At 41.2% G+C, this 23,894-nt stretch overlaps 1 protein-coding gene across 2 annotated transcripts in view; it reads left to right on the forward strand.

Annotated features, from left to right (window-relative positions):
• LOC113878887 (chondroitin sulfate proteoglycan 4-like) overlaps positions 1-23,894 on the forward strand; it is a 73,201-nt gene that overhangs the window by 34,251 nt on the left and 15,056 nt on the right. For both annotated transcript variants that reach the window (XM_027520031.1, XM_027520032.1), the window contains exons 6-8: positions 1,332-1,530; positions 5,119-5,250; positions 17,473-17,645. In XM_027520031.1, the coding sequence (XP_027375832.1) occupies positions 1,332-1,530; positions 5,119-5,250; positions 17,473-17,645 (504 nt within the window). The remainder of the gene's footprint in view (positions 1-1,331; positions 1,531-5,118; positions 5,251-17,472; positions 17,646-23,894) is intronic.

Below are 23,894 nucleotides of genomic sequence, written 5' to 3' on the forward strand. Positions count from 1 at the left end.
GGATTGACCTTGGCAGCCGTGTCGATGTGCCGCCTCCTACTCTTCAGCTTGCTAGTTCTGGCCCCGCCGCGCTGGCCTCTGCTGCTCCGCAGCCGGCCGAGGCTTGCCCGCAAGCAGGGCTGAGCTCTCTTCCTGGTTGTACTTCCCCATGTGTCCCCATGGATCCTCCCTCACCTCCTTCCAGTTCTCCTCAGATAAGTCTCCTATCTAACCTCTGAGCATCTCATGTTGCTTCATTTAAAATTTGTTTACAGTGCCTGTGACTCTCTAACAGACTGTGTCATTTATTTCTTCATTATTCCTAGCATTTCTTCCCTGTATCCCTTTATCCTCTGCTGTTGGAATGTATCCTCCATGAGGACCGGACTCTTTTGTATACTGATGTATTGCAAGCACCAGAACATTGCCTGGGATATAGCAGATGTTCAAAAAAGGATGATGTGTTGAATAATGTAAACAGATTTTAAATACAAATGGAAAAATAGAGACTGTTACTCAGAAACAACTGCAATAAGCACTCACCTGGGCTTCCCAGATGGCTCAAGTGGGAAAGAACCTGCCTGCCAATGCAGGAGATGCAGGCAGGAGACTTGGGTTTGATCCCTGGGTTGGGAAGATCCCCTGGAGAAGGAAATGGCAACCCACTCCAGTATTCTTGCCTGGAAAATCCTATGAACAGGGGAGCCTGGCAGACTACAGTCCATGGGGTCCTGTAGACTTGGACACAACCAAGCAACGGCACACGCACACAAGCAGAGTAAACATTGCAAGGCCATGGGGACTAGGTATTTGTTTCCCGGCAAGATGGATAGGATAAAGGAGAATTTTTAAAAAAGGTATTGTTTGTGTTCTGCCCTCAAATATTTAAAAGTGAATGAAATCATTTGCTTCTTAAAGTAATGAATAGAAATCCTTAAGTCAATCCTATGGGGTAGTTTCTGTGATTATTTGAGATTCCATATGGAATGCTTAGCATATACCAGCCACACAGACAGCACTTAGTAACCATCAACTTTTATTGCTTTTGTACTTTACATAAATGCATATGCAGTTTCAATAATTAGTTTTGAATAATAACAATGAATCCTGTTTTTTTTTATTGAAATCTCATAAATTAAATAAACACTACAACATGCTCTGCATTTCATCTGGCGTTTAATTATATGTCTGTTTTGAATTAAGACTCATCATGGTTTAAAAACGTGAGTGAGTTGCTCTAGTTTTTTTTTCTTTTAAGTCTTTGTGCAAGGGGCCGGTGTCTCATAGCTATTCAGTTTACTGGTGTTATGTGATTGGAATTTGTGCTCACAAGATCTGTGATTCTTTTTAAGGTGTGGGTGAATTCTGTCGCTGAGATTACCCGTGATGAACTCTGTGCAGTGGATGGGGACTCCTCCCCACAGGACCTGGCCTACTTGGTCTCTCCACCCAGCAATGGACATTTGGCTCTCAAGTCCATTCCTGGCCGTAGCATTCAGAACTTCACCCAGGCTCAGATCAATGAGGGCCAGCTAGTGTTTGTACACAACGGTAGGTAACTGAGCAAAGCAATGTGAAACTAAAGTGCGTTTCAGTCAAAGGTTAACATGTAGTCACACCTAATAGCTGCTGACGGAAAACCACAAGCCATCTAAAAACCTTGCAGACTGTATAGTTTTTTTAAAAAGTGACACATTTTAGTAAGGCCAGTACATTTAAGCTTACATTTGAGTAAGGCCAATAATAGCAAACATCAGAGGGTACCTATAACTCATACTTGGCTTACTCACATTCTCATGTGAGGTGAAATATGTACATTTCAGATTCTTTTCCGTTATGGGTTATTGCAATATGGGTTATTGAATATAGTTCCCTATGCCATATAGTAAGTCCTTATTGTTTATCCATTATATATAAAATAGATAAATGTAACCTTCTCAGAGATCTTTTTCCTGACCGCCCGCTGAAATCACATCTCTTCCATTTATCGCTATCACTTATTCTGGCTACCTTACGTTCTAGTATAGACTGATTCGTTCATTTGTGTGCTGTCTGTCTTCCCCACTAGAGTATAAGGGCTAGAAGAATAGGATCTTTCTTTTGTTTGCTCTTACATTCTCAGCACCTAATAACAGTGACTGGAACGTAGTAGGTGCTTAATAAAAATTTGTTGTAAGAATGAAATCCTATTGATACCTATTATGTGCCGGGTAATGTTCCAAATGCTGGAATACATTGGTGAACACAACAAATGCATTTATTAAATTAATGAATATAAGGATGAATGAATGGATATAACTGTAAATCTAAGAGACCCTGATATTAAAAGGCTTTGTTTTCTTCTCTCTGGTCATCAGTAAATCAATAAGCCACATCACCACTGTACATCTGCAGGAGGGGTGATCTAGCTGGCCTCTGTTTCCTGGCTGCCCTTGACAGTGGTCAGAGAGGGCAAGCTGCCCATTCTCAGCCACAGGAGGAAGTGGGGGGAGGAGGAGTGTGAGCCTGGGGTGCATGATGGTAAAGCTAAAAGCTGTATCTTTCCAGCCACTTTTAATTACCTTCTTTGAAAATAAAGAAAACAAAGATAAAAATCTGCTAAACTCAAAGGTAGTAATTTCCTGATTATCTCTGCAGTTAAGTACAAAGAATTCCCAGATAACCTGAAAAGCATTTACTATGTGACTGCTCTTATCTAGTGGTTCCAAACCTGTAGCCTGGGGACCTGTTGGGGGTTAGTTTTATTGCAATAAAATCGTAAATCTACCCACATGTGTAAAAGCGTTGTTTCTAGACTGAATGATCTTTTCCACATGTGTTTTATTTTTTAATTGTATGCAGTTGTTCTCATTAATATAAAAAAATTCATTTAAAGGGGCATTGAATTGATAGGATGTTTCTGCCAATTATGTGTGGTTTTGGTTACTAGATACTAAAAATCCAGGTATTATTAGGCAAGGGCCTAGAAGTTTTTTATCTCTATGAAAGGATTGTCATATGTTCAAAATAGTGAGACCTGCTTTAGAGACTTGCACAGAGAAAGTTTAGAATTTCTAAGACTAAGCAGTGTGCAGTGGGAAGGAGTTACTGATTGTCTGGCATGTGCTAGGCACTGCAGGAGATACAATGACAGGACCCATTTCATTTAATCAGCAAACGTTTTCTGAGTGATTGGGAGTAAACGATCTCGTTATAGAGATGAAGAAACTGAGGCCCAGAAAGATATAACTGGTCCGACTCTAAAGCTGGGCTTTCTCTAGTAGCTGCCACCCATAGAAGGGCAGAGTAGTTTGAAGAGCTGAAGTTACTCTTTGCAGTGAAGGATTGAAATATAAATTAGCTCTTTGGATTGATTTGTTTGTCAACTACCAGGTCAATATTTGCTTTTGGCAAATAGAGAAAATAATTTCTCCTAAAAAAGCAGAAAGGAGAGTTAAAGTCAAGCTCTTTGGAGAGTCAATCCATCACATTTTCTAAATGGACCTGGAGGCAGTAATAGCCTTCAAAGTGGCAGGAGCCCAGCTGCAGATGAGCCACTTGCTGAAACCAGTTGGTTCTCCCTGCTACATCTGTCCCTCAGCAGCCCCAAACAAAGGCTTAGGTTTAGTTAGTCTCAGCATTTATATCTGCAAAGTGCTCCGCCATTAATCTAATTCATTATTCCACATAACAACCTAAGTAGGTCGATACAGCCAAGAAGTGGGGGGATAAATGATTTGAGGTTGCCCTTCTGAAAGTACTGTTAGGTCAGGAGAATCTAAGGTTATACAATAAAATCCACAGGTCACTTTCATGTTTCCCTCCCTCTGTCTCTTTGGTCATAATTTGTATGCTAGTCAGTGTACCTAGTACACTATTCTAGTATTCGTTTTGCTATAATTCCTTTGGATTCCATTTACATTTTGTTACCGAATTCATGAAATGTTCAAACTGCCTAATAGCAGAAAACATTTTCTCCATAGTTTCACATTTAATTAAATACAGCTTTCAAAGTGCTATTTCTAGTAAAAAGGAGCAAACAAACAAAAATAATATTTGGCTGTGCGCCTCTGTTCTAAATTAAGCAGACCCAGAATTCTTTTCCTCTGTTTTTTTTTTAAATATGGTGACTCCAGTGTATTGGAAAAAATGTTTAAAGGCTGTAACCTTTTATTTTGAGGAGTCAGAACTCTCTGGGTTTGCTTAAATAACAGAGACTTAAGAGAAGGTTAAGTCATCAACCGGCCTTTTATTAAATCATGTTATTAAGGGAGTACTTGTAGGTAATTGCAGATCCTGATCATGCCTCCTTTGTTCCTTGCCACATGTCCCTGAGGGCAACGAGGAGGGCATTTCTACCCATTACATGATGCAGAGACCTGTGGGCTGCACATTTACTCCTGGATGAACTATTTCAAAAGGCAAGGGGACTGTGATTGTCATGCTCTCTGCGTGATGATCTTGCCTGGTGTTTTGGGAATCAGACCGGTAAAGCACTCGGGGGAACAGGATCAATAGGGGGCCCGGCCCAACTTCTATTTCACACATAAGTTAATTTATAACTTTGTTGATGTCACTGATCTCTTAACAGAAGTATGAGAGTACAATTGTCTTCTTGCAGGAATTTAACAAAACTGGGGCTGAGTCTTTCTCCATTTTTTCTCTTTCCCCTCTTAGCAGGAAACAGAGATAGATGAATAATGGGAAAGTATTTGGGGGGAGGGGCTGTGTTATTTAATTCCCTCTAGTTTTGATTTTCATTATCATCAAGTGTTATCAATAGTTCAGAAACTGCTAAGGGATGCATGTGTGTGTGGCATCCTTGTATTACTTTTACTGGTATAAATTGACTCCAAGATAATAAAATACAGGTAATCAACATGTCTGAAATTTTTTTTTTTAATTTCTTGGAGGTGACACCTTTGCTTTCTTTTATTACTTTCAGGAGAGGATGAGGTGGGAATATGCATTTTAGACCTTTATTGGTATTCTTTTCATTTTGTGTTTTGGCAGTATTTGATTTGATCTTGGTGACCGTAGTAACTAACTCTCAAATTGATAGGAGTAGCTTTGGAGGGAGATTAGGTGGGAGAGAAGGTGAAAGTGGGTGGCTTTTGCAAAATGACCAGACTGACCAGAGTGTAATTTCTTCTTTTGAAGGAGCAATGTCAGGAGGTTTTAATTTTCAGGTTACTGATGGTTTGAACTTTGCACCACGACAAATTTTTAGCATCACAGCTCGAGCTCTGATCATTAGCTTGGAAGTAAACAGAGGACTGAGCATCTTCCCAGGTAAGATTTTAACTTCATTGAGTGTTTGGGTTTAAGTGTTTTTCAATTAATAAATTGAAATATCATTTAATATAATATCTTTATAAATATAGAAAGTTCTACCTGCATGGTATAAAGTATTATCTTTTACTATAGAATGACTTTAACAACAGTTATAAAGTCCCAAAAAGGATTGTCTCTTTGCAGGAATTTAACAGAAGTAAGGCTGGGTATCCCCCACCCCTGTCCCTCCTCTTTCCTGTTCCTCAGAAGAGGGCATGCTGGTGAAGGGCAATGGGGGAAGCAGTTTTTATGGTCCATGTACACTTTTTTCCTGTACTAGCCTTAAGTTCAGTTCAGTTCAGTTGCTCAGTCATGTCCAACTCTTTGTGACCCCATGAATCACAGCACGCCAGGCCTCCCTGTCCATCACCAACTCCCGGAGTTCACTGAGACTCACGTCCATCGAGTCAGTGATGCCATCCAGCCATCTCATTCTCTGTCGTCCCCTTCTCCTCCTGCCCCCAATCCCTCCCAGCATCAGGGTCTTTTCCAATGAGTCAACTCTTCGCATGAGGTGGCCAAAGTCCTGGAGTTTCAGCTTTAGCATCATTCCTTCCAAAGAAATCCCAGGGCTGATCTCCTTCAGAATGGACTGGTTGGATCTCCTTGCAGTCCAAGGGACTCTCAAGAGGCTTCTCCAACACCACAGTTCAAAAGCATCAATTCTTCAGTGCTCAGCCTTCTTCGCAGTCCAACTCTCACATCCATACATGACCACTGGAAAAACCATAGTCTTGACTAGACGGACCTTTGCTGGCAAAGTAATGTCTCTGCTTTTGAATATGCTATCTAGGTTGGTCATAACTTTCCTTCCAAGGAGTAAGCGTCTTTTAAATTTATGGCTGCAATCACCATCTGTAGTGATTTTGGAGCCTAAAAAAATACAGTCTGACACTGTTTCCACTGTTTCCCCATCTATTTGCCATGAAGTGATGGGACCAGATGCCATGATCTTCGTTTTCTGAATGTTGAGTTTTAAGCCAACTTTTTCACTCTCCTCTTTCACTTTCATCAAGAGGCTTTTTAATTCCTTTTCACTTTCTGCCATAAGGGTGGTGTCATCTGCATATCTGAGGTTATTGATATTTCTCCCAGCAATCTTGATTCCAGCTTGTGCTTCTTCCAGCCCAGCGTTTCTCATGATGTACTTTGCATAGAAGTTAAATAAGCAGGGTGACAATATACAGCCTTGACATACTCCTTTTCCTATTTGGAACCAGTCTGTTGTTCCATGTCCAGTTCTAACTGTTGCTTCCTGATCTGCATACAAATTTCTCAAGAGGCAGGTCAGGTGGTCTGGTATTCCCATCTCTTTCAGAATTTTCCACAGTTTATTGTGATCCACACAGTCAAAGGCTTTGGCATAGTCAATAAAGCAGAAAGAGATGTTTTTCTGGAACTCTCTTGCTTTTTCCATGATCCAGCGTATGTTGGCAATTTGGTCTCTGTTCCTCTGCCTTTTCTAAAACCAGCTTGAACATCTGGAAGTTCATGGTTCACATATAGGATCCTTAAAGAAGCAGGAGAGCTTCTGTAATGAGTATCTAGATCTTGAGGTTTTCTTTTTTTTTTTTTTTAATATAAAAACCTTGTGTATCAGGGGACCAGCGGTTCTTTCTTTGAGGCCCTGCAGCCTTTGAACTGGTTTTTGCCAAAAATTTCAGCTTGGCTGAGATGGAGAGATGTAAGTGAGCATCTCTGACTCAAAACCCTCACTGCAAGGATAGAACAAGGTTTTACCCAATGGCGAGGGTAATAAAAGAGGAGGAAAAAAATTTAAAGCTTGTTATTTCCCTCCAAAAGCGCTGAGGTAGATGGCACAGGAAATAATAACATTTTACATTACAATTTTAAAAAACCCTGTGTATTATAACTTGTTTAACTGATATACATTATCAGTAATGCTGCAGTCCATTGGATTGCAAAGAGTCAGACGTGAATTGGCGACTGAACAACAGCAGCAGTGTTATCAGTAAAATATAAACATTGATCATTTTAATAATATGGTCACTCCATGGTTACTCTAGCCAGTTGTTCTCAACCATTGTGAAGCTTTAAAAAATACCAGTGTCTCAGCCTCACCAATTGAATGGGAATCTTTGGACTAGGTCCTGGCCACCATTTTGTTTTAAGTTTCAGGTGGTCCTGAAGTACAACCAGGACTGCAATCATGGGGCTAGTGGTGTACTAGTCTTTTAATCGTTATATCTGTGTGAGATAGGTGATGTATTCACAGCAAGTTGGCAGAATTTGTGGCTTAAAGAGATGATATACCTTGATTGTGCAACCAGGAAATAGATAAAGCTTGCTGCTGCTGGTAAGTCGCTTCAGTCCTGTCCACCTCTGTGCGACCCCATAGACGGCAGCCCACCAGGCTCCCCCAACCCTGGGATTCTCCAGGCAAGAACACTGGAGTGGGTTGCCATTTCCTTCTCCAATGTATGAAAGTGAGAAGTGAAAGTGAAGTCACTCAGTCGTGTCCAGCTCTTCTCGACCCCATGGACTGCAGCCTACCAGGCTCCTCTGTCCATGGGATTTTTCAGGCAAGAGTACTGGAGTGGGTTGCCATTGCCTTCTCCAAGATAAAGCTTACATACCTCTAAATAAACCTAGAGAAAAATCACTGTTCATAACTTTCAAAAAAAATTTTTTTTTTGAAATTTTTAGGTGCCTTAAGCATTTGAGCTCACAAAAAGAATCTTTATCAAAATCTAACTGAAGATATGTTAACCTGGATTCTTCTCTTCTAAAACCTTTTCATATTCCGTAATTTTTCTCTGAAAAGTGCAATGCTTCTATCCTTTTTCAAGGCAATTAGAGTGTCATTTGGTGTTTTAAAAAATAAGCAAACTGCTACACCCTAATATTTTGGAAAAAAAATACAGCCATCTATTAAAGAGAGGGTCTAAACTTAGAGTAAATCTGGTTGCTGCAAAAGATTAAATACCTTTCATCTATTCTCGCTAAACCCTGGTTTGTGACTGAAGACAGTTTTATTAGATTCAAGGGGAGTTATAGCCACTGTAGCTTAGAAAGTTTCAAGTTTCTGGCACCTGTTTTACTGAATATTAATTTAGCAAAAAAAAAACATGTTAAAATATCTCTTGTCACCCTTGTGGAACTCTGCAAAACATAGAGTAACCGTGGACACAGCCCTGAGTAACCATCCCCTTTCCCTTTCCGACATGCACTGCATCTGCCCTACTCTGGCCTCCCTGCATCCTGTATCTAAGAACCCTCCGCCAGAACTTTACATTATCCTCAGATGCCAAAGTGAGTTGTTTCCTTTTCCAGCTCCCCCTAGCCTGTTAGATCTGTTATTCTTGGTTCTCTGTCGTTCTCTATCCCCAGACCATGACTTATATCCAACTCCAGCCCCTGGTCAGTAGGAAGGAAGATGAATTTTCGTGTACGTTTCCATCAGTTGATTCTTAACATTTGATCTGAGCTTGGGTGGGTGTGGAATGAGAATGAGGGAGTCATAGATTTTAGAGATGGGATGGACATTATGGGTCCCTTGGTCCAGTTGTTCTTGGCATTCTTCCTACCCTAATGTCCCCAAGTAGCAGTGGCCCCTCTGTTCTGCATCAGAATTCCTGGATGTGGGCTGTGGTTCTGAAGACCACACGGCCTCATCCTCTCTCCAGAGGCATAGTTGAGTCTTGCTCAGCCTGGCTCTGCTGCAGCCTCCTGAGGATATTGGTCCCTGATGCTGTGTAAAGCTGCAGGGGTGATGATGACAGATGCCTGATGCTGAAAGCAGGCCTTGAGTGACCTCTGCCTCCTCCATCTATTAGCCAGCCCTTTGGCAGGGGAAGGAGTTGGGGGACTCTCTGTGTCCCACCTCTGGTGTGGCTCCAGGTGTCAGCTGTCAGCTACTGTAGCTCTTGTCAGACTCAAGTTGACCTATATGTTCTGAAATATTGGAGACGGTTTATTCCTTTTTATAGAGCTATGGACTTCATAGAACTGTAATAGGAGAAAATCTATTTCTATTATAGGACAGTATCAATAGATACTATTGATACCTGTGTTTTTATAGTGTTTTGTATCTTTTTAATCTACTGAACTGGGTTGTTATAAAGATTTAAACAAAATAATGTGTTTAAAAGCAAATTTTGATCATCTTTATTTGGCACATAAGTAACTGAGACGTGGGCAGGTTCAAAGTCAGGTAACTGATAGGAATCGTAAGCCTCGAGACGAAGCGCTGACATGACCCCCAAACCTTGTGCTCGGATCACAGTATCTGTTCTTTCTGTGTGTGCCTGTGTTCCAGGACTGCCTCTATATTAGAATATCAGCTCCCTGAGAATAAGACCATCATGGTGGCTGCTTCGTTTGTCCCCTTCTTAATGTTATTGATGGATTGATACACACAACCAGGAAAAGGTGCAGAGCAATTTAATAAGCAGCAGTGCTTATGTGGAAATGTTGTATGTTTTACTCTCTTGGATTATTAAAATATTATAGCCCAGCATTAGTCAATTTTTTTTTTCAATCACTCCCACTGAGCTCATACCAATTGGCTTTTCATCATCACCCCAGCAGACTTGGGCCATGCTGTTCTGCCTCCTTTGTATACTGCCTTAAAAAGCGGCCCTGGCTTGAGACTTGTGAGAATTTGTAGGGTAAGCCAAAATAGTTATAAAAATACTTACTGAGTGAATGTTTGAAGGTTAGTTATAATTTGTGTTGTTGTTACTGTTTAGTTGTTAAGTCGTATCCGACTATTTTGTGACCCCATGGACTGTAGCCTGCCAGGCTCCTCTGTCCATGAGATTCTCCAGGCAAGAATACTGGAGTGGGTTGCCATTTCCTTCTCCAAGGATCTTCCTGACCCAGGGATCAAACTGGCATCTCCTGCATTGCAGGCAGATTTTTTACCACTGAGTCACCTGGGAAGCCCAGTTATAATTTGTATGCCCTGCCAAATTTGAAAAGTCAATCTTTAACTCAATTATTTTAAAATAGGAAGAGCTGTAGTTCTAAACAGACTTTTTGGTTGTCAACTAAGAAAGTAAACTTAATGTATATTTTCTTTATTATTTTGTATATAAGTATCAGTTCAGTTCAGTTGCTCAGTCATGTCCGACTCTCTGTGACCCCATGAATCTCAGCACGCCAAATACACATACATATATAGGTGTGTGTATACTTATACATGTATTCTATTTCTTTCAGAAAAAATTGTTCCCCAGAAAGGAATTTTGTAACCAGTTTTTCACCTTGAATGCCACCATTGAATGTGTTTATATTTAGTTATAGCATGTTGGAACATACTGTGGCCTTAGGTTCTAGTCTTTCTGTGTATCTAAGTTAAACCTGGCTCTTTTACAAAGAGTGTAGAGGCGGGTGTTGACCTTGAGAGTTTTGTCAAACTGGTTTGGAATATAAGCTTGCACAGACCTAGAGTTAAGTAACTGAGCAGTGAAGGATATTCATAGCAAACTGTGTGACCTCAGTCCCCTTGGGGTTTGGTTATGCTATGGAGGGAATCATGTCTCACCAATGGACCATCTGTCCTGCATGATGGGAATTGAGGGAGAGAAGAAAGCAGAAGGAAGTCACAGCATGTTGCTAAAGGGTTTGGAGCAGAGATTTATAAAATCTTTTAGTCAGATGGTCTTGAAACACTGAATTGAATATTGTAAGACTTAGTGGGAGATAACCAAGAGCTTTAAGAAAAGACTGTCAGTCCTCAAGGCAAAAATTAAAGACTTAACTCATTGGGGAAATAAGAGATTTACACTCAGGAGTATAGTAATCATGCAAAATATATTATCCTAAGTGTCCAGTGAGGGTGCAGCCTGGTGAACTCCTTGAGTTTGGGGGAGGAAAATTTCCCATAGGCAACAATGGGGAGGGAGGTCTTGTTGGCCAGATGGGTCTTAAGCTGCCTCTGCAGAGTGAGCAGCATTGTGATGGTGGGAACAGAGAGGGGAGAGGTTACCAGTGAGGACAGCATGATGCAGAGGCAAAGCCCAGGGAGGAGGCAGGCTGTGTCTGGAAGGTGGAGAGCTGCATCTATCAGATTTCCTGAATCATTCATCACATTTCCTAACTCAGGGATCATTTTAACTGAGCTCAAAGTATTGGATTGGCCAAAAAGTTCATTTCGGTTGTAGCATCTTACAGAAAAACCGAAATGAACATTTTTGCCAACTCAATAGTATGATATAGGCAATATGGTGAGTGCCAACTTTCTAATAATACTGACTTCAGAGTCAGTGAGATCTACATTTAACCATTAGGCAAGGTGCTTAACCTTATCATCCCTTCTTAGCGATGAGGAAAAAAATACATACATCTTAGGAGTTATCATGACATCTACATGAAAAGGCAGGACTGGGTCTGTGCTGTTTCCTGGTATATCTCCGTTCCTTATTAGAGGGCTTGTCGCATACACAGCATTTGATAATGTCCGTTGAAGGAATGCACAAGACCTCCTAGCCCAAGGGGCCATGAAACTCTTGCTGTTATGGTGGTGGTTGTTTTTCATGAAGCAAACATAGGATATGAGTATGTTTGAGAACTGCTATACTTAAAAGAAGGGCAAAAAGAAATCTTTACTCCAAGACTTAGAGTCTTCAACATGCCAACTTGCTTTTGAAATCGCCATGAGGTACATGTAGAGTGGGAGCTTGCCAAACAGATATGGTTACAGTGCCCTTTTATTACCACACTCCTGGTAGGGCAGTTCTTCTATAGAATATAAATTTAGGTGGGACTTTAGTGAAATCTTGCCCAAATTAAGTGCTTGAAGCTAACTGATGAAAATATCAATGCTTGGATGAAAGAAGGTGGGATTGGGGGAAAGTGATGTTTGGCTCTTGGTGAATTGGGCTGCGTGGTCAGAGATGCTCATCAGGCATTTGCAGCAGGGAGCCAGCTAGTCTTGCTGGCTGAGCATGCTCTGGGTGACTGCTGACTAGGAACTGGACACCCTCCTGGGTTAGGAAGCTGGACGAGGGAATGAGGGATTAATATACTCTGGCTGGGCAAGAAGTACTCTTGACCTGGGACATCTCTGGTGGGCCCTCTACCCAAAAAGACTTTTTGAAATTGACCTGTCTGGTGATCCAGAGGCTAAGACTCTGCCCTTCCAGTGCAGGAGGCTCAGGTTCAGTCCCTGGTCAGGGAACTAGATCCCACATGCTTCAACTAAAGATAAATAAAACGTTTTTTTTTTTTTTTTAAAGAGCCCTCCCACCAACACCCCCTTCACCTGCCAAAGATAATCCTTGAGGTGAAGGGATAAATGAAAAGATAAGAGTCTGATTTCATTAAGGAAATAATTAAGAAAGCACAGTGTTAAAAGTTCCAAAGAAAAATTGAAGATGAGAAGAAGTTGGATGTTGGGGTGCCAGAGACTGCACACAAAAGAGATAGAATCCACCTGACAAGAGGGGGGACCCTCGCTTGACAGGTAATAGAGAATTGGCCTTAGTTATGACTTCAGTGTAACATTGACTGAATGTACAGAATAATTCTTCTTGGCCTCCCCAGGATGACCTCATTGCCTGGGTCCCCAGTTCCAGAAGCTAAAAGGTAGCAGTGACTTTCAGCAGCAAGAACTATAGCAATACAGGAGGCAATTAAAGCATACTTGTGTGTGTGTGTACCAAGGCAGTCCTGACTCTGGGGCAGAACTGTGTTCCGGAGGCTTATATTTCCAGGTACTTCTGCCTCCTCTCAGGGACCCCAGGGCCTAGTGCCTATCCCCAGAAAACTCAGATATTTTATTTTACTTTATTATGTCTATCTTGTCTTGTTTTATTGTATCTTATTTTAGTCTTTTGTTTGGTAGCTTTATAAAGGTATAATTGACAAAAATTGTAAGATATCTGAAATATATAATGATGACTTGGTATATGTGTACACTGTGAAAAGATCCTTCCCAAATCAAGCTAATGAATACATTCATCTCTTCCTATGTTTACTTTTTTCTTTTCACTTTTACTCCCTTAGCAAGTATCGATTGTACAATGAAGTGTTATTTACTATAATCACCATGCTGTACAGTAGATCTTCAGACCTTATTTATCTTATAACTGAAAGTTTGTACCCTTTTACCAAACTCTCCCCCATTTCCTTCACCCCCAGCCCCTGGCAACCACTTTCCAATCTCTGTTTCTGAGTTTGACTTAAAAAAATTCCACATATAAGTGATACCATTCAGTATTTGTCTTTGTCTGGCTTGTTTCACATTAGCCTAATGCCCTCTGGCTTCATCCATAATGACAGGATTTCCTTCTTTTTTAAGGCTAAATACTATTCCAGAGTGTGTGTGTGTGTGTGTGTGTTCACTGTGTAGCTCAGTTGGTAAAGAATCCTCCTGCAACGTAAGAGACCCGGGTTTGATTCCTGGGTCGGGAAGATCCCCTGGAGAAGGGATAGGCTACCCACTCCAGTGTTCTTGGGCTTCCTTGGTGACTCAGATAGGTCCTCCTATTTAAGTCCACGCACATATGGACACCTTATCTTTGACAAAGGAGGCAAGAATATACAATGGATTAAAAACAATCTCTTTAACAAGTGGTGCTGGGAAAACTGGTCAACCACTTGTAAAAGAATGAAACTAGAACACTTTCTAACACCATACACAAAAATAAACTCAAAATGGATTAAAGATCTAAACGTAAGACCAGAAACCATAAAACTCCTAGAGGAGAACATAGGCAAAACACTCTCCGACATACATCACAGCAGGATCCTCTATGACCCACCTCCCAGAATATTGGAAATAAAAGCAAAAATAAACAAATGGGACCTAATTAAACTTAAAAGCTTCTGCACAACAAAGGAAACTATTAGCAAGGTGAAAAGGCAGCCTTCAGAATGGGAGAAAATAATAGCAAATGAAGCAACCGACAAACAACTAATCTCAAAAATATACAAGCAACTCCTGCAGCTCAACTCCAGAAAAATAAATGACCCAATCAAAAAATGGGCCAAAGAACTAAATAGACATTTCTCCAAAGAAGACATACAGATGGCTAACAAACACATGAAAAGATGCTCAACATCACTCATTATCAGAGAAATGCAAATCAAAACCACTATGAGGTACCATTTCACCCCAGTCAGAATGGCTGCGATCCAAAAGTCTACAAGCAATAAATGCTGGAGAGGGTGTGGAGAAAAGGGAACCCTCTTACACTGTTGGTGGGAATGCAAACTAATACAGCCACTATGGAGAACAGTGTGGAGATTCCTTAAAAAACTGGAAATAGAACTGCCTTATAATCCAGCAATCCCACTGCTGGGCATACACACTGAGGAAACCAGAAGGGAAAGAGACACGTGTACCCCAATGTTCATCGCAGCACTGTTTATAATAGCCAGGACATGGAATCAACCTAGATGCCCATCAGCAGATGAATAGATAAGAAAGCTGTGGTACATATACACAATGGAGTATTACTCAGCCATTAAAAAGAATACATTTGAATCAGTTCTAATGAGGTGGATGAAACTGGAGCCTATTATACAGAGTGAAGTAAGCCAGAAAGAAAAACACCAATACAGTATACTAACGCATATATATGGCATTTAGAAAGATGGTAACAATAACCTTGTGTACAAGACAGCAAAAGAGACACTGATGTATAGATCAGTCTTATGGACTCTGTGGGAGAGGAAGAGGGTGGGGAGATTTGGGAGAATGGCATTGAAACATGTATAATATCATGTATGAAATGAGTCGCCAGTCCAGGTTCGATGCACGATACTGGATGCTTGGGGCTGGTGCACTGGGACGACCCAGAGGGAGGGTATGGGGTGGGGAGGAGGGAGGAGGGTTCAGGATGGGGAACACAGGTATACCTGTGGAGATTCATTTCCATATTTGGCAAAACTAATACAATATTATAAAGTTTAAAAATAAAATAAATAAATAAATAAATAAAATGATTGAGTTAAAGATTGACTTTTCAAATTAGGCAGGGCATACAAATTATAACTGGGCTTCCCTGGTGACTCAGATAATAAAGAATCCATTTGCAATATGGGAGACTTGAGTTGAATCCTTGGGTTGGGAAGATCCCTTGGAGGAAAGCGTGGCAACCTACTCCAGCATTCTTGCCTGGAGAATCCCCATGGACAGAGGAGCCTGGTAGGCTACAGTCCATAAGGTCGCAGAGTCAGACATGACTGAGCAACTAAGAACAGCACAGTGTATGTGTATGTGTGTGTGTGTGTATATATACATATATGTGTATATATATGTATGTGTGTATATATGTATGTATGTGTATATATATCACATTTTACAACATTTTTTTGATCTATTAATCCACTGATTGACATTTAAGTTGTCTCTATACCTTGACTATTTTGAATGATGCTGCAACAAACATGGGAGTACAGATTTTCCTTTGAGATAATGAATTTGTTTCCTTTGAATGCATACCCAGAGGTGGGATTTCTGGATCATATGGTAGTTCTACTTTTAATTTCTTAAGGAAACTCTGTACTGTTTTCCATGGTGACTGCATCAATTTACATTCCCATCAGCTGTGCACAAGGGTTCTGTTCTCTTTTCTGCACATCCCTCACTAGCATTTGTTACTTCATGTCTTTTTGTTAATGGGCATCCTGACAGGTATGAGGTGATATCTTATTGTGGTTTTGACTTGCATTTCCCTGATGGTTAGCATTGATGAACACCTTTCCGTGTACCTGTTGCCTATTTGTAAGTCTTCTTGGGAAAAATGTCTATTTAAGTCATTTGCCCATTTTAAAATTGGGTTATTTGGGGATTTTCCTACTAAGTTGTATAGATCCTTGTATATTTTGGATATTAACCCTTTATCAGAGATGTGGTTTGCAAGTATTTTTTCCCATTCCACAGGTTGCCTTTTCATCTTGTTGATGGTTTCCTTTGCTGAGTGGAGGAAATTTTGTTTATTTTTTGTTTTGTTGTCTGCTATTTTAAAGGGAACCTTAGTTAATTAAAGCCTTAGAACATTCCTTGCATGTTTGAAAATCTTACTGAAAGCTGGCTTTCCCCATGTATTAGCTATAGTCAAGGTCTTGCCTTTAAGCGCCTAACATGGTTTAAATACTGCAGTTGGTGGCCCTCACTCTCCAGGGCTATAATGGCTGAGTAATGAAAGCACAGTGGATGTCACTTAGGAGGCTTAGTTAAACAATTTATCGAGTGCCTACTCCAAGAGCTAGTGCAAGGCCCCTGTGCAAGACCTGATGCTAAGGCCCTTTAGCGAGGGCTAAAACAGAAGAGAGAAGGTGAAATTCTGGGCCAGGTGGACTGCATAAATCTCTCTCAGATCTGCCATCCTATCAGGTTGGGATTACTCCCTAATCCCGTGCAAAGTGAAGGGATATGTACTTCAGCCCTGTAATCCTCAAGCTGTGGTCCTTCTGGTCTGTAAAGTGATAAGAATGGAAAGTGAAAGGAGGTGTTTAGAAAATTTTATAGCAATTTGACATTGTTGCAATGTTTTATTGTGTTTTATAAAATTATTGGCCCACAGTGGATTTAGGGGGAAATACTGATCCTTCAGTACGGAGCATGTGAGAAGCACTGCTCTAACCTGCATGTCCCCCAGTCTCTCTGGCCATTGATTATCAATGAGGTCACATTGGCACACTGACCTCTCACACTGGTTCTTCTTCCCATGATATCCACACAGGCTTTTCCCTCCCCATGTTATGCATGCAGCGTGCATGTCTGGGGGTCCTCTGGGACCTCTCACATTTGTTCCAGAGCCAGCCTCTCCCTCAGGTGTCCACAGATGGACACTCCATGGAGCACCTACAGCCGCCATCAGGCCAGGATGGGCCTGTCCTCCCGGGGAGGGGGCTGTCTCCTGTTCTGTCCATGCACAACGTCGACTCCCCCTTCCTGTGCCCAGAGCTGAGCTGGGTGCCACTTACCTGGCCATGCCTTCTTTCTCTTGAGATCAGTTAGACACACAGGACTGTGGGGGCTGAGGGGGTCTTTTTGTGGGATTTTCCTTTCATCTCCAGCCCTAGTAGCAAAGCACATCCACAAACAGATGCCTCATGGATCACTAGCTCCTCATAGCCCAATTTCAAGTTAAAGTTAGCTAGTCTCCTGTACATAACTACGCGTTTTCCAGTTCCCAGGGGTCTTTAAAAGTCATTAACCATAGCCTTCATATGCTCTACATGCATGTTTTCATCTTCACTTAGGTTCCGTGAAGCCCCTTTCATCTCGTGACCTGCGAGCTGTGACCAACGATGTGGACAGTGCAGGAAACAGAACTATAACCTTTACCGTCATACGTTCCCCTAGACTCGGGAGGCTGCTACGTGTCAATTCTGACAACAGCACGGAGGACGTTTCCGTGTTTACGCAGAATCTGGTGAGTCCTGATGTACTTATGGGCAGCTGGACTGGGCTCGGTGTCTGTGCAAAGCGGGCCCCTCGCTGCTGGTCCTCATCCTGTTAAAGTCAAGCAGAGGTGCCCCTTTGCCCAGGCAGGTACTCATTCCAGCTGTGCTGGTCTTAAAACTGGACACTTTGTGGTGAACACAGGATAAAACACAACTGGCGGAAAACACCAAGCAAATTCAAACCTCGTGTCTAATAAATAAGAGGGAATCCTTTTATCACTAAAGATGAATTTAAAGGGAACCCAAAGCAGAGTTACAAGAGTAAATCCTGCAGGATATGTCTGTGTACATTTATGCTTAATATATGAACTGATATACATAATTTCATATATTACAGTTGTATGTATGCATGTAAATATGTATGTGTATAAAATGTGTGTGTGTATTTAATCTGCACCCAGAGCCATTTGTTTCCAACTTCTTACCACCAGCATCTATGTAGGTGCCTTTTTATTTAAATGTATAAGCCTTCAAGTCATTTGATTTTTTTTTTTTTTACTTTTGCACCCTAGGAATCTGACTGCTTATGTGTGATTTCATTTTCTAAAAATCTTTGTTTCCAAATTGTCTTCTTGAATATAACTGTTGCACGTCATTCAACTTTCTTTTTCCATTCTTAAACAATGGGAACAGGGATATGGTAGCTGATCTGGCTGTAGCTTTACATGACTAAGGAATAAAAAAGTCTTGTCAAGTTTAGAGGAAATAGCCAGAGTGAACCACAAATCTGCCTTTAACTGTTGAGCCATTTTTCTCCAGTGTGATGTAGCAGAATTGAATTTAGCTTTTGCTTTGCAATTACTTTTGTCTGGGATGCATTGAAGGGAACAGATCATAAGGTTAGCAGAAGTTCTGAAAGGGACATTGAAAAGAGGAGGTATAAATTCTCTAGTTCACAGTTGTACTCTGGAGGAAGGAAAAAAGAAATTAAGGATGAAAACTACATTGTGAGGGGGAACTTTTAATGCGCCCAAAGGCATCAAAACTTGCCTAGTTTTTTTTTTTTTTTTGCTAGTATTTTGAATACTAGCAAGAATGATGACAGTCCTATTAAGATGCCTTGACTCTAGCCCTAGTTCTTTAAAAAATTATTTTTTGATGGTGATCATTTCAAGCTTTAATTTCCACTGCTTTCATTGCAAATATATAATAATTTAGATTGGAGTGCGTGCATGCTCAGTCATGTCCAACTTTTTTGCAACCGCATGGACTGTAGCCCACCTGGCTCCTCTGTCCATGGAATTTTCCAGGCAAGAATACTGGAGTGGGTTGCCATTCCCTTTTCCTGGGGATCTTCCCAGGGATCAAACCCAGATCTCCTGCATTGAGGAGATTCTTTACCGTCTGAGCCACCAGGGAAGCCCAGAAGGCCAACTTAGTAGGGCAGAAAAAGTCTTGATTGATTGGTATCATCAGTGGCAGCTGTTTGTATCATCAGTGACAGGTATTTGTCTGTGGGTGGTGTGTTACCGTGGGGCTCAGGGCTGGAAAGCACCTGCACAGTGGTGTTGGGATGAGGGGTGTTAGACCCAGCTGGTGGTCCTCGTGGAGGCAGGGCCAGGCTGCAGTGTGGACGCACAGCCTGGGCAACATCACAAGTCAGGTGTGGTCAGAGAGAAAGGTGTGTTCTCCTTGAATGGACCAGGAGAACATCCCTCTTCTCCACACAGCCATTTCCTCTCCAGAGCATGCACCCAACATGCCAGTGTGGCCTTTGCCCAGTGCTTTGAATCAGAGGACAATGGGGAGACCCTTCTGTTGTGTACCAGGCATCAGGCCTTTATGCAGGTAACTCCCGGTTGGGATGATTCCTATTTCCCCAAAACAGCATCTAAGATACTTTTAGAGTCTGTGGGAATTCAGCACAGCAGCCCATACTCCCTGTCTTTGGTATAAGAGTGTGGACAGAGCATATCATGTAGGAATCGGGTGCCTTCTTGCTGCTCCTTGAGCCACTACTGACCACTTATGACTGAGGACACAGCCTTGGCCTCTGAAGTGGGAAGACCTGGATTAACTCTGTGAGTTATAATGTATCTTTTAATCCTTAGTTTCTTCATCTGTAAAATGGGGGGAAATAGTAGTAATGACAGTTGAAACCATTTTGAAAATTACCTATGTCCCAGGATGCCATTAGAATGGCAACTTTCTCAGCTTTCTGCTGAGTTGTGTTATTGTTCAGTTGCTCAGTCTTGTCTGACTCTGCAACCCCTCTTTGCGGCTGCAGCACACCAGGCCTCCCTAACCTTTACTATCTCCCAGAGTGTGCTTAAATTCATGTCCATTGAGTCAATGATGCTATCTAACCATCTCATTCTCTGTCGCTCCCTTCTCCTTTTGCCTTCAATCTTTCCCAGCATCAGAGTCTTTTCCAGTGAGTCGGCTCTTTGCATCAGGTGCCCAAACAAAGAATTGGAGCTTCAGCTTCAGCAACAATCCTTCCAATGAATATTCAGGGTTGATTTCCTTTAGGATTGACTGGTTTGGTCTCCTTGCTGTCCAAGGGACTCTCAAGAGTCTTCTCCAGCACCACAATTTGAAAGCATCAATTCTTTGGCACTCAGCTTTCTTTATGGTCGAACTCTCACATCTGTATGTAACTACTGGAAAAACCATAGCTTTGACTAGATGGACCTTTGTCTGCAAAGTGAAGTCTCTGCTTTTTAATATGCTATCTTGGTTTGTCATAGCTATTCTTCAGAGGAACAAGCGTCTTTTAATTTCGAGACTGCAGTTGCTGTCTGCAGTGATTTTGGAGCTCAAGAAAATAAAATCTGTCAATGCTTCCCCTTTTCCCCCTTCTATTTGCCATGAAGTAATGGGACTGTCTGCCTTGACTTAGGTCTTTTAAATGTTGAGTTTCAAGCCAGCTTTTTCACTTTCCTCTTTCACCCTCATCAAGGAGCTCTTTAGTTCCTCTTCACGTTCTGCCATAAGAGTGGTATCACCTGCATATCTGAGGTTGTTGATATTTCTCCTGGCAATCTTGATTCCAGCTTATGATTTATCCAGCCTGGCATTTTGTATGATGTACTCTGCATAGAAGTTAAATAATCAGGGTGATAACATAAAGCCTTGACATACTCCTTTTCCAATTTTGAACCAATCCGTTGTTTCATATCCAGTTCTAATTGTTGCTTCTTGACCCACATACAGGTTTCTCAGGAGGCAGGTAAGGTGGTCTGGTACTCTCATCTCTTTAAGAGTTTTCCATAGTCTGTTGTGATCCTCACAGTTAAAGGCTTTAGCATAGTCAATGAAGAAATTGATATTTTTCTGGAATTCCCTTGCTTTCTCCATGATCCCACAAGTGTTGGCAAATTGATCTGTGGTTCTTGTGCCTTTTCTAAACCCAGCTTGTATATCTGGATATTCTTGGTTCACATACTGCTGAAGCCTAGCTTGAAGGATTTTGAGCATTACTTCCTAGCATGTGAAATGAGCACAACTGTGTGGTAGTTTGAACATTATTTGGCATTGTCCTTCTTTGGGATTGGAATGAAAGCTGAACTTTTCTAGTCCTGTGGCCACTGCTGAGTTTTCCAAATTTGCTGACATATTGAGTGCCGCAGTTTCACAGATTTTTTTTATATTACTAATTATATTGCTTTGCAGGCTGGGATCCTAAAGCACAGGGAAGTTAAGCCACTTGCCCGCGGCTACACAGTTCACAAGTGTCAGAGTCAGGATTGGAACTCAGGGTCTCGATTATAGGTCATGCTCCTATCTGCTAGTCCATACTTTCCTCTTAGAGTTTATAATGAATTAACACAAGAAAGTAAATACAAAATGTTTAGCACACTGCCCCACATGTAGCAGATGCTAAATAAATAGTAGCTAAGGCTGTTGTGATTATCTTTTTGTCCTTGAAAATGCGAGAAGTTCTTTCCTCTGGTAGCCAAAGGACTAATTTCATGGGGCAGGCCATTTTCTGGGACACTGGAGTTGGCTGCTACATCTCCCCTAATGGGCTGTGGTGATTCCATGAATGGAAATGAGGCCGTGAGAGGAACGTGGCGTTTGCTTCATCCTGTCACCCACTCACTGATTCCCTTTGTGGAAGAGTCCCTGGTGTTCTGGAACACATTTCCCTGAGCGATGACAAGAAGAGGAGGCTGGGGACCATGTCAGGGGCTTCCTGTCTGGATCCAGCAGCACTGCATCCTTGGGCAGAGCACAGGCTGGAGGCAGACTGAGGCCTGAGGGTGGGGCAGCGCCAAGGATCCCACCCCAGAGGGTCAGGGCAAGGAGGACCCGGTGGAAGGCCTCACCAGAGAAGCTGGGAGCAGCTGAACAAACCTGGTGTCTTTTGCAGGATGTGTTTGGCTAAGTTTCTAAGCTTCTGTGAATAAATTTCATCAAAATACCCTGACTCCCCTTCCGCTTCTTTAGTCACAAAGAGCATCAGTACTTATGGAGGAGAGGAGAATGTGCAAAGGAAACTCTGCAAGAATATAAACCCAAATGCTAACTCTGGCTCTTTCAGTGTGTGTGGGTTTTTTGAGTTTTTATATAACACGTGCTTATTGTAAAAATAAAATTAGGAAACATTAGAGCAGAACATTAATATTGAGATATGTATGGCGGAGTCCCTTTGCTGTCCCCCTGAAGCTATCACAACATTGTTAACCAGTTATACTCCAATATAAAATAAAAAGCTAAAAAAATATAAAAATAAAAAAGGTCCTGACATCAAAACAAAGAAAGTTAGTACTGAAAAAGAGTAGAGCATCATCAAAAAATCCACTGCAATTGGTGTTTAGGTGAAGGCGTTCCAATTCTGTTTAGCTTATGTGTTCAAAAATGCACATTTTGATTTGTGACTTGGGAAGAGAAAGAAACTTACTGTTTACCTCCCTGACTTTCTTCTTTTCAGATCCTGTCTTCTTCTTCACATGCAAATAGATTATGAATCCCTTTATAAAATCAATAGTTTTATGATCCAGCAATCCCACTGCTGGGCATACACACTGAGGAAACCAGAAGGGAAAGAGACACGTGTACCCCAATGTTCATCGCAGCACTGTTTATAATAGCCAGGACATGGAAGCAACCTAGATGTCCATCAGCAGATGAATGGATAAGAAAGCTGTGGTACATATACACAATGGAGTATTACTCAGCCATTAAAAAGAATACATTTGAATCAGTTCTAATGAGGTGGATGAAACTGGAGCCTATTATACAGAGTGAAGTAAGCCAGAAGGAAAAACACCAATACAGTATACTAACGCATATATATGGAATTTAGAAAGATGGTAACGATAAAAAAAAAAAAATCAATAGTTTTATGGGCTCTGTCATACAGGACCTTGGTCAAATTCTCAGCCATTTTATGATGGTTCAGTTTCCTCCCCAGCAGCTCCAGAAAAAGTAAAAAAGAGGGTGGGATAGGTTTTGGAGGTAGCGACTATGGTTAAAACCTTTTCCCTGAAATTATTGAACAAGGACCTTAACTGAACACTTATTGTGTGCTTTGATTAGTCCTCTTCAATCTGGTTGGTGAGAAGAGATGTTACAGAGGAAACAATTTTCATTATAAAAGGAGCTCAGAGCTGTTCAGCCATGTTCATGTAATATAATGGCTTCAGTTGCCTTTTGACTTTTTAGATTAGTTTTTTCTAATTTCAAGAGTTAGTTCTAGCCCATAACCTGCTAAGGGTCCAATGCGGAGAGGGCTTCAGACAGGTGGTGGCTGAGTCTTTTTTCACACCTTTACCTTAAAGGATAAATTCTTTCCAGCTCTCTACCACTCAGCTAGGGGAGGCAGAAACACTGTATCATTTGCATGTAAAACCTATACCCTGTCTGGCTTTTGATAGATAAACAAAAATGACCATTTAAATTAATGGCTCTGGATGGTTACAGCTAATGAAAGAAATCAAGACATTTCTTGCTTAATATCACCCTTTGGAAGAGTAATTGTGGGGAAAACATTTGTTAGTTAATAGCTCAAAATACTTTCTTATCCTGGAATAAATTAATGATTTTCAAACCATACCATATCAACCTACCAAGATAAACAGTAACATTCTTGTTTTTGCGTAATTTTACAACTGCCCAAGAGCAAATAGCTAAACCACAAAAATTTGTGCTGAAAATCTTACATCCTGAAGAATTAAACATACAAATACACAGAGAAGGTGAATCATCAAATTTTAAAATGAAATAAAACCTTTCTACAAACGTAGAGAAATTATTGTTCATTTCAAAGAATG

Source organism: Bos indicus x Bos taurus, chromosome 20 (genome assembly GCF_003369695.1).
Source record: "Bos indicus x Bos taurus breed Angus x Brahman F1 hybrid chromosome 20, Bos_hybrid_MaternalHap_v2.0, whole genome shotgun sequence".
Lineage (NCBI taxonomy): Eukaryota > Metazoa > Chordata > Mammalia > Artiodactyla > Bovidae > Bos > Bos indicus x Bos taurus.